Source organism: Hordeum vulgare, chromosome 2H (genome assembly GCF_904849725.1).
Source record: "Hordeum vulgare subsp. vulgare chromosome 2H, MorexV3_pseudomolecules_assembly, whole genome shotgun sequence".
Classification (NCBI taxonomy): domain Eukaryota; kingdom Viridiplantae; phylum Streptophyta; class Magnoliopsida; order Poales; family Poaceae; genus Hordeum; species Hordeum vulgare.
In genome coordinates, this window is record NC_058519.1 from 476,879,178 (window position 1) to 476,890,307 (window position 11,130).

General features: G+C 46.6%; 1 protein-coding gene across 3 annotated transcripts; it reads left to right on the forward strand.

Annotated features, from left to right (window-relative positions):
* The first annotated feature begins 4,958 nt into the window (after positions 1–4,958).
* On the forward strand, positions 4,959–10,514 carry LOC123426733 (probable receptor-like protein kinase At1g49730). 3 transcript variants are annotated; one of them, XM_045110609.1, is made up of 9 exons: positions 4,959–5,359; positions 6,482–6,871; positions 7,775–8,062; positions 8,264–8,525; positions 8,643–8,695; positions 8,790–8,857; positions 9,088–9,177; positions 9,255–9,345; positions 9,493–10,514. In XM_045110609.1, the coding sequence occupies exons 1-9, from the start codon at positions 5,272–5,274 to the stop codon at positions 10,107–10,109; spliced, it is 1,947 nt and encodes a 648-aa protein (XP_044966544.1). In that variant the 5' UTR covers positions 4,959–5,271; the 3' UTR covers positions 10,110–10,514. The 3 variants fall into 3 exon arrangements, with proteins under 3 accessions (XP_044966544.1, XP_044966542.1, XP_044966543.1); XM_045110607.1 differs by having other exon boundaries at positions 4,960–5,359; positions 6,482–7,030; XM_045110608.1 differs by having other exon boundaries at positions 4,961–5,359; positions 6,482–7,030; positions 9,517–10,514.
* Positions 10,515–11,130: the final 616 nt, after the last annotated feature.

An 11,130-nucleotide genomic window follows, 5' to 3' on the forward strand; every position in this document is an offset into this window, starting at 1 on the left:
CTTTCAGTATGTCGGCCCTCACATGACAAACCAATGTTTTAACCTTGCTGATTCAGGGTCCACAATGGATTGAATAGTCAAGAAAACATGGATTCACCTGATCAAAGTCGCATCAAACATACAAGCAGGTTTAACCATTTGTGGCATCTTTGCCGGATCAAGAGGGTGAGAAAGCTAAACTCGATGAGTGGGAAGCCCGCAAGTGACCTATGATCAATGGAAAAGCCTAGCATAGGATTGCAGAAGACAATGCTATTACTGCCAAACAATCTAGGGACCAGTAGTCCCCAGATAAGCCAGCTTGATTCCATTGATCATGATAATAATATGATGATCTGATAAAGGAGTATACGTGTATATGAATAGCGCATCATGGCAGCTGGTCATTTTTGGCAATTCTTTACTTTTTCGCCCATAAGGCAGGGCATCCATGTTTGAATTGTGCATCGTGGCACCAAGTTCTCTTTGGCAACATTTAACTTTTCACCAATACGGCAACAGCCCCTAGGTTCCAGGTTGCCTTCCTTACAATGACCCAAAGTTTTTGAATTTGTTGAAAACGATCAAATCTGCTGAGTCATGTGTCTGTAGCATCCGAGTCTTAAGTCGACTCATGGAGACGGCTTGAGAGTCTTCATACTTGGCTGTAGCATAAGCCGGTTGTAAAATTGACAGCTAAATACTGGTATTTGAAACCTGAGATGATGTGGCGAGTTGATGATCTTTGTGATGCTCATCGTATATGTTTGACAAATATCATGGTCAAATTGAGCTCATATGCCTCGTGACCCATGCTTTGTTATTCCCATGTAATTCGGCTCTCCTCACTCCTCGAGGGCTATTTTTATTCTTTGTCGTTGGCTTTTGAATTACTGACTCAAAATTGGCCACCTCAAATTGTAGCCTCTCTAGTGATTTTTCCTTCATGTCAAGCTCTTTTGTTTCTTTTGATATGTTGAAGTAGAACGTATCGCGGGGATAACAGATCAATGCGTCTATTCATTGAGCAACCCAGCGCGAGTAGAAACTGGCGCATGTTTTGACCATGTTGTGTAAGACATGATTCTGAATGCCACATTTTCCTTTATTCCAATGTTGTTGGAGGAGACGGGCCGTGGGGACGGCTTGCATGCGTTCGTAGGATGTCTCGAGCGAGCACGCGCGGCTCCGACATGTTGATACACATGTGGAAGTCGGCCGCGGCACTGGCGCGGACAACGAATTTGCCGTGGCATTATAAACCAGCGCGAACGGTGAGTCGGTCGTGTCATTTGTAAATCGATGTGGACGGTGAATTGGCCGCATCGAGTTGATGTAAATTGTACCATGGGACGGCGGCTTGCATGCGTCCGTTGGAAGATGTAACGTGGACGGATGCTGACGCATGATAATATTGACGCGAGATCCATATCCACAATATTATATCACCTTTGTGGTGAGTACTTGTGTTGCGTAAAAAATTGTTGCAGACAAAGTAATTGTTCTCGAAGTAATTAATACGTGTCCATAAAACAAATTGTACGGATATCACCTTATTTATTTGGACGACACATGTATTTTCGAATTCATTTCGTTGTGTCTCTTATAAATATTGAGCAATTGTTCCCATAATAGTCAAGCTTTTCAACTTCTGCATATCGACTGCCTTGTTCGTGGGATTTTATACCGTATCTCCTTTGTTCCCTGATCTCTGCTTCTGTCTTTATGTCCTTGTTCGTGCGCTTTTTGATGCTCGGGCGTCGTAGCCCATATCAGTTAGCATTGCTATAGCTTCATCTCGTACTTGCAGATAGAGAGCCAGATAATGTCCTTGTTTAGGCGAACCCAGTATAAGCCAGATAATGACGGGTTTACTTTGAACATTTGTGCCATTAAAAGTGGGATTCTGACCATCCACATCGGCAATAGGGTCAGTAGTCGGACGCTCCACCACCACAGTTGTAGGAACTGCTACTGTTTGAGGAACAGGCTCATCATTCTGAGTTTTTCCGTTTTCAAGATTCCTTTGTGTTATCAACCTAAAAATATCATTGAGAACAAAATAGCCACCACCATCTTGTGGTGCCAGGAAGAACGACTGTGTAAATTGTTGGCAGAAGTCATCAACCATGGTTAATGATCCAGTGACAACAATGAGAACACCACCACTGTGAGATAACAGTGCATATGGATTGTCTATACCTAATTTGACTTCCCTTTTAGGATGTTCTGCCCCTCCTTATATAGGTTGAAGTGATATGCTTACATAGAGTCCTACCACGACTTGGACTAGCTCCTCTAGAAGGAATTCCTCCTTTTCTTGGACCTTCTTTATGAGTCGCCTTCCAGGCCTGTCCATGAACCGCCTTACGCCGGCTTGCACACTCGGCCTTGGGCCTTGTCGTCCAGGTCGATCCGGCGAGCGGGGTGTCCCACGAGCCGTTAGCTGATGTGCCAAGTCATACCTCCTGGCCGGGTCAAACCGTGGAGTATATCCTTGACAGCCGGGTGATGACTTTTTAAAATATAAGGCTATCTGTTCTTTTTTATGAAGGGATATGGGCTAATCTCTGGCGTCCTTGTAATTATGGGTTGTATCGAAGCAAAAGTGCTAAAAAGGATGTCGATATGTTCCATTTGTGTGGCATGAGGACCCCCGAACTGAACACCCCCATCACCACATATCGCGCCACATCACGGCATGCATGCGCAAATGACGAACTGATTTTGTTAGCGGAAATATTTTAGGCTTTTAGTTATAAAATGTTTTATATCTTACACAAAAAATCCGATTGAAAAAGTTTTCACAACAAATCCGTCATAACGGGATATTCAAAACTAAATCTCATATCGATATGTTTCAGCTATTTTTTTGCTTGTTCAAAGTTGTCATGACTATTGCACATAATTTTTATTTTGTTTATACTGAAGTTGTCATGATATGTTTCAACTACCTTTACTTCTATGTTTAAAATAAATTTTGACTTATTAAAAAAGATAGAATTAAGAAATTAGAACTTGCCATGGTGAATTACTAAAACCTGCCAAGGATATAATTTTGTAGATGGTCCATAATTAAAAATAAACCCATCATTAACTACATATTTAAAATGCATGATCAATGACTCAAAATTTACATGAACCATAAACTATCATGGTCAATTAATATAATTTTCCATGGTGAATTGGTAAAGAATTTCCATGATCCATGAAGTAAATTTGCAATGGTTCACAAATAAAATTCCAAAACTTGGCCTGGCAACACATGTTTATTCGACATGGCTAAAAAAGAAGAGATTTTCATGGGTAGCTTTAAATATTGAAAACATATCATGGGAACTTTAGTGTAAACACTATGACAACTTTAGTGTATGCATGCATGCGATAATGTGGTAAGGGTATCTCCAAAGGCGACTCACAAACCGCCTGCATACAGCCGAACCATGGAAGCCATCTAACGCGACCCTGTATAGGTGTGCACGACGATTCAGACGTACTTCTTCCCGCAAATTGAAGGCAACGAGTGAGGCTTTATGGGAGTCTGGACATGCGATAGTGGATTTCGACACCCCCGATCCACCCAATCACCCCTCCCCGTCCCATTTTCCTTCAACTCCGTCGCTTCTCCTCCTTGCTTTGCATCCGCAGCCTTCACCTCCGATGCCGCTGTTGTACGTCTCCAGCTGCCACAGAGGCATTGCCGGACGTCCGCAATTGCACCAGCACAGAGGCGCCTCCTCGCCTCTGTGACCGCTGCCCATCCTGGAGTCGTTTGTACCTAGGTATACTCTGCCGCCCTCTATTGCGGATACCACGCCCCACACGTGTTTGATGAAATGCCATTGAGCTTATTTTCGAACACCATGTTGTTTTTAGAGTGCGAAGGATGGTGAGCTACTCGAGCTTGAAGGATGAGTTGTTGTGTGATGTGTGGTTGGACGTATCCATGGAATTCAAAGGCACGAGCACAAGGGAGACCTTATAACAGCAGGTGCATGAATTGTTTCACTTCTGAAAAGCACATTACGCCCTACGATATGTACATATTTCAAGCACGCAGTGTGAGGTCATGTCGCATCGCTGGTACGCTGTCCACAACAGCGTTGCAAGTCTTTTAACGTGATTCATGAGTTGGAGGCAAATTGGCCGTTGCATGCGGCACAGGATGAGCTCGCGAGTTTTGCTTCCTCTTGCTTAACTTGTTAACTTGTTAAACGATTCATTCATTCAATGTTGGTTCATACATTATGTAGCATGCACATGCTGCTGTGGTGTATCACAGGACAGAGGGACGGATATTTACATATTTGCTGAGGTGGGGGGGGGGTGTTATGTGTGGGAGGGGATGATCGGTTGATGAAAAACGTATTGAACGCCCGATTAATCTAGTCGAATCTGTGACATTGATGTACTAAACTGATTTTGCATTCTATGTAGAATAGTTTGTGCTATTTTCTATCTAAACTTTGATAATCGACCTATTTGCACGAATTCGACTGGTTAGTTTGAATGATGTTAGAAATTTATGTGACTACGGTTGTTTGGTGGACTTTTACATCCATGTTTGTGAACGGATACGAAAACAAATTTACAAGTTACGATTGAAGATGCCCTAAGATGCGTGATGATGGGGTGTCTCGATCAACTTGCTTTGTGTGAGTCGTGTAACACTTATCATTCTGAGATTTTTTGGTTCACGCCATCGATTTGTGCATGGATGGTTTCAATGGCCACCGTCGAGGGCCCTCACCTCACCTCAAGTTGGAGGGTGATCGACCGCAAGCATCTGGGGCTCACCAGGTCATCGGCCACAAAAGGACACGAACGATGCACACCCGCACAGTACAGGTCCTTGGATACGGCGTCGGGGTTTGCTTGGTCGCCTGGGCCGGTGAGGGTCAGAGTACCGCGCCATGTGCACCCCACCCGTGGTCCGCGGAGGCGCAGCGGACTCCCCAAATCCTCCGCGTCGCTCGCATTCGCAGTTGCCCGTGACCGGGAGGGAGCCCATCCCGAAGCCCCCCGCCCACTCTCCCAGGCGCGGGTAGTAGAAAAAAGGCGCCGCGCTGCGACCCGCAAAGCAAAGAAGAAAAGCGGCGGCCGCAGTCGCAGGCTCGCAGCAACACAAGCTCAGAGCATATTGGGTTGGCGTCGGGGCAGCGTCAGCCTGGCATCCCATTCCTTCCTTCCTCGCCCTCCCCTCCCCTCCCCGGACAAACCCCACACCTTTCCGCTCCTGTTCATCCCTCGCCGCGGCCGATACGAGGCCTGTGCCGCGCCGCCGGCCCCCGGATGCGGCGTCCAGGGCCGCTCCTCTGCGCGGCGCTGGCCGCCGCCGTCGCGCTCCTGGCCCCGCTTCCGCCCGCGGCGATCGCGGCAGGTAAACCCTTCTCGCCGCCCCATGTAATATCTTCACCTGTTCCCGTCTCTAGCAACTGGTCGAAGCCCACTCCGCTCCAGTGGCGGAGCAGCATTAGCTGCATTTGGTATCTGGGGCGGGTTCGAGGGGATCGGTCGGCGATGGTGACGGCGACGGCGACGGCTGCGGGCACGCTTCGCTCAATCATTGTTTTCGATTTCTCCCCTTCCGACGCCCATCCGATGAGTAGTCCCTAACGCCTTTCAGTTTTCTCTAATGATTCAGCCCAGAATATCATTAGTACAGTACCTGCAGGAGTAGGGCATTTTTAGGAGAGGCGAACGCGAACAGAAGGCATTTTTAGGTGCGAGATGGAGTCACTTAGCCCGGGAACAATCCCTAAGCACGACTGGTACGGGGCGCATTTTTCGCCTGCCTTCTTCAGTTCTTCTGTAGACGCAGTGTAGTTGGCAAGGGGAGCAGGGAGGGACCGCCTCTGCTCACTCCCCATCGCGTTGGAGTCCTTCCTCAGGCCATTCAATTCGCTTACCTAATGGGATCGCTGTACACGTACGACTGGGCCGATGGACTTTCATGGCTCTTGGATTTCAATAGCCGTTGGACTTGGCTGTCCGTGAGGATTTCCGTCCTGCCATTTGGCGTTACTGAACCGCTGATAATGTCACGAGATATTTTTGATTTGCCTGATGTTCCTCACGTGCACATGGGTTGTTTTTTCGCTTATATGTGCTAGCCTAGACCCTAGAGTGTACCATCAAATACTCTATATTCGTTTTCGTAGCGGTTCTGATCTAATGAGAGAAATATGGATATGAAATTTATGACAGGCAATCCATTAGGCACGTACCCAGCTAGTGCTGGACTGCTGGTCATGTGGCCTGTTCCCAATGGTGTTAACTTCACTTCTGCTAGATACGAGCACAGTGAGCATAAGTGTTGGCTTGCTGTACTACATCAATTACACATTTTGCTCTTTCTGTGTGAGTGTGACATCTGTTTTGCGAAATTTAGCAAAGATACAGAATGACGAGTCTCCTCTTTCAAAAGTTTATGATTATAGGCCAGCCAATCATGTATCTACATATTTGCGTCGGTACTCATGTTTGTTGTTTGATCGTGCAGATTGTCCGTTGGATTTCAGTTGGCCGAACTTTGCGCTGATAGCTTCTGTATGCTCGGATCAGAATGGACACTCAAAGTGTTGCCGCTATATCAATGCCGTCCTCGCGGTCTCATCTGCAATGTATGCGAACAGAACAGGCACTCTTGGTGTTCCATCTGAACTTGCCGATGCATGTATTAGCAATATCTCAGACACCTTCGTGTCCAATGGGATACTTCCGACCGCAGCTTCATTTTGTGGCCTTGGGATCAAGATTCAGGCGTCCTATCAGTGTGTTGGGATGACTACTATCCTCCAAATGTTAAAGTCCCCGAATTTCAGTGACGTGACTAGAAATTGTGCAACCTCACTTCCAGATGACGTTAGCTGCAAGAAATGCTTAAATTCTGGTTTGTCATACCTCCGCCATCTTGTGGGAGAACAAGATAATGTCACATTGAATACCTGTCGTGATGCTGCCTTTGTTGCTTTTGTGAGTCAAGGGAACATATCTACTCTTGATACAGCGGGCTGCTTTTTTAGTGTTCAGGGGCTGAGTGCTCTTCAAGGTTCCAATTTTCTCCCGTCAGTGCACTTAACAAAATGTTGGCCATGCATTACTTTTGTATTTTGTAACTTATAGAGGGAGAATAATACTGCATATTTTTTGTTCTGACGTGTTAATGCCAGTGCACTGCATAAACCCCACTGGATTTACAACTATGATTTGTAGAACTTATTTGGCACCTTATAGAGGAAGAACACCTTTTTCTTTTCTTGAAGAGTGCATTTCACGAATCAACATGATCTTCACAAGTTTTCTTTTCAAAGCTTCAGCTGTGCTGCACCTTTTTTGAGTGTGACGCATTTGCACATATTCCACAGTACACAAATTATAGGTATATTATATTAATCAGCACATTTTTGTTGTGAAATTTGTTGTACAAGTTTTATATGGATATACATCTTTGGTAAATGGAGGTTAAGTGGGCTTTTTTTCATATTAAACCGTTTCATTTTACTATCTTGGTTGGCATAATAGTTTATTTTGAGTAAGTTGATTAACCTTCTACTGGGAAAATATACATAATTCTTGCTAGATTTTGTTGCCTTCAGTTAAAAGTGTCGTTGGCAATGATGGTACTTAAGTGCAATGTAATGAAAAGTAGTGCCATAGAACATAATGTCCATTTGTAGTGGCATGTCAAGGGGAAAGGATTTTTTTGTAGTAATATATAATAAAATCCTTTATACTTAAAATATATGGGATGCTGTTGTTCAGTGTCGTAATAATTTATGAATCTCGGATGCAGGGAACATCTCGACATCATCCCCAGCTGGATATCCTGCACCAAATATTTCTCCCAGTCCATTTGCATCGCAAATTCCTGGGAAGCATGTTGCTGAAGTGCCATCCAACCATCATCGTAGTTACAAGCGTGTACTATTCCCTGCTATCGGGGCCTTGGTTACAGGATTATCAGTTACACTACTGGTAGTACTGATTTTACTTATCCGAAGAAAGAGCAAAGAACTAGAAAAGATTGAGGGAATTAACCCTTTGAAAGTGTTGAGTTCCTGTGTCAAGAAGGGCCAAGAAGGTAAACATTTAATGAGCTGGGGTCATGGTGCTGCCTTTCTTTTACTTGTAAACTTTGTCTCGACAATTTGTTTACGAAGTTATATGTTACTTTAATTTAAACTTGAGGGAGTGATGTTTGAGACTGCTTTTGAATTACTTACTATTAGAATTAGTTGCAGGACCCATTTCAGCTCATCTGCTTACCAATATTCTCTTGCAGGTACTTCCACCATTTTTGGCAGATTTAGTTACCAAGAGATGAGAAAGGCAACAAGAAATTTTAGCACCATGTTGGGAGGGAATGATAATGCAACAATATTAAAAGGACAACTGAGCAATGGTTCTGTGGTTGCCATTAAGCGCATAGAGAGCTCACCAAAACAAGATCTGCTGGCATTCTGCAAAGAAATGGAATTTCTTGGGCGGTTGCATCATCGACATCTTGTTGGACTTAAAGGATATTGCTTAACAAAATTCGAGAGGTAAAGTACGCTGCCGCATCATCGCCATCTTGTCGGACTTGGTGGTATTTTGTAACAAAGTTTGAGAAGGTTCAGGTATTAACCAATTTATGTTGTTTACAACTTTCCACCGTCCAGGTTCCAGGTTTATGAATTCATGGAAAATGGAAGCCTCAAGGACCACCTTCATTGTAATATCTCACGACTCATGTTTCATTCTCATTCCCTGTCTTATGCTACATCATTTGTTGAATTATGTGCAGAAAAGCATTCTTCTCTTTGCAGCGTCAGGTAAACTTCTGCTGCCGTGGAAAAATAGGATCCAAATCGCCATTGATGTTGCAAATGCTTTGGTAAGCTTACGGAAGTCTGTGTTATGGATTCTGAATTGGATCAAGTAATTCGTTATCTAAGTCAGCAATTGGAATAGTTGGTGATCACTTAAAACTGTAGTTTGTATGTGCACCAAGTGTATATCGATTCTGCATCCATTTCCTCCTATATATTGACACAAAGTATATTTCAAATGTTGTTGTGTTACTGTTGACTATCAACTACCAACTGTGAGTTACCTTTGTTTCAGGAGTACCTTCATTTCTATTGTGATCCTCCATTGTACCATGGAGACATAAAGCCTAGCAATGTCCTCCTGGACAAGAATTATCTCGCAAAGGTACCTGGCGAAGAACTTTCTTACGCGGGGATTGATCCATACTCTTCAGCAGAGACTAATGGATTGATTTTCAATAGCTTGCTGGGTGTGGCATTGCACACTGCTCAAATGGTGGCAATACCATGGTCGGTTCCACCCCAGGGACTGTCAAGATCCAGGCAACTCCTGGTAAGGGTCTTGTGCTGTTCTAGAGGTTTTGTTCTGTTATGCTGCTGAAATCTGAATTGCAGTCACAGGTTACTTTGTACTCCTACTTTGTTTTAGCCTAGCTGCCTGTGAACACTACTAATTTGGTTCGATCAACATTTTCGTCAGTACCGTGCGTATATCTCCGTGCAGGGTACGTAGACCCGGAGTACGTGGTGACCCAGGAGCTGACGGCCAAGAGCGACGTCTACAGCTACGGCGTGCTGCTGCTGGAGCTCGTCACCGGGAGGCCCGTGGTCCAGGACGACCGGAGCCTCGTGGAGTGGTCCCGCGAGCTCATCGGCACCGACTACCGCCTCCACGAGCTGGTGGACCCAGCGGTGGCGGACACGTTCGACCTGGACGAGCTGCAGGTGATGGCGGACGTGATCCAGTGGTGCACTCACAAGGACGGCGGGGCGCGTCCGTCGATGAAGCAGCTCCTCCGGATCCTCTACGAGCGGCTGGACCCGCTGTCCGGCGGGTTCGCACGCGCCGTGGAGGTCGAGCAGGGGTACTACTACGGCGGGCAGAGCGGGAGGAAGGCGAAAGAGTGGCAGCAGCATCACGAGCAGCGGCCGCGAGACGGCGGCGGAGACGTGATCCAGTTCAGCGGCGAGCCGCGGTGCCTGCCATCGTCGTCCAGCACGTCCAGGTCCCACTGCAGCCGCACCGTGCCGCCGGAGGGCAACTCGCCGGATCCCCAGTCGCCAGCCCACGCCGACCGCGGCGGGTTCTTCATCTGAAGTCTGATACTACGTACGACGGGATGCCATTTTTTGTGGGTTGATTTTAGGCATGAAAGAGTTGCAGGCAGCTGCCTTTTTGTGAAACCTCCGTGGCTCCGTCCGTATGGTACTCCGCGCGACGCCAACTTGCGAGTTCGTGATGCCCGCAGGGTCCCAGGATCCAGGTGCGTGCTGGCGCGAGCAAAGAGCTCATGGCAGTCAGAGATGGCACGCCTTCCCTAGGTGGTTGTTTCGTTCATGACAGCAGCATTGATTTGCATCGGGAGCAATGGAGCATCGCGTTCTATTCAAGTCCATTCAATTTCTGTACCGGTTTTGCTTCCCTCCTTGCTGGGATGGAGTAGGAGTGACTAGTGGAGTGCTGCAATGAGCGGCAGGGGTCACTGTCCTTGTCTTCTGTTTTGGGATGAGAGGGGTCCCTCTCCTTCCGCACCTGTTTGTTTGCCTCTGATTGCTCTTTCGTTGCGTGGGAAATCGAAACCCTAGCAATAAGTAACCAAATGCACCGACAAAATTACCAACGCTAAGCATCGCCACGCTAGGCTGGCATTTCTGGCTTCAGGGACATACACGGACCGAGCTAAGAGCATCTTCAGCCGCACCCCTAACAGCCCAAGGACGTGTTTTTTTTCGCTGGCGATGAAAAATCATCTCAGTTGCGTCTTCAGGATTTCGATTTTTGTTGTTTGAATCCATTTTTAAGCTCGACGATCCCAGCCCGAACCCAGTACTTTGGGGCCTTGGAGGCTCTGGTGAAAAGGAAAACAACGTGTGGGCCGCCACTGTCACCCGAAAAACGGTTTTCACCTCCTGATTCACCCCCGCACGCTCTTGCACCTTTCATTGTCGTGCCGATCCCGGCGCCGTCCACCTATTTACCGTCGCTAGCAAAGCCATCTCCCGGGCAAGAAAGGGAGGTTCTGCCACGGCTTCGCCCCTGCTCCCCCCGTGCTTTTGGGTAAGTTTTTCTCGCGCTCCGGCCACGCACGCGACTGCGCGTCTGCCATGCCCGCCAGGT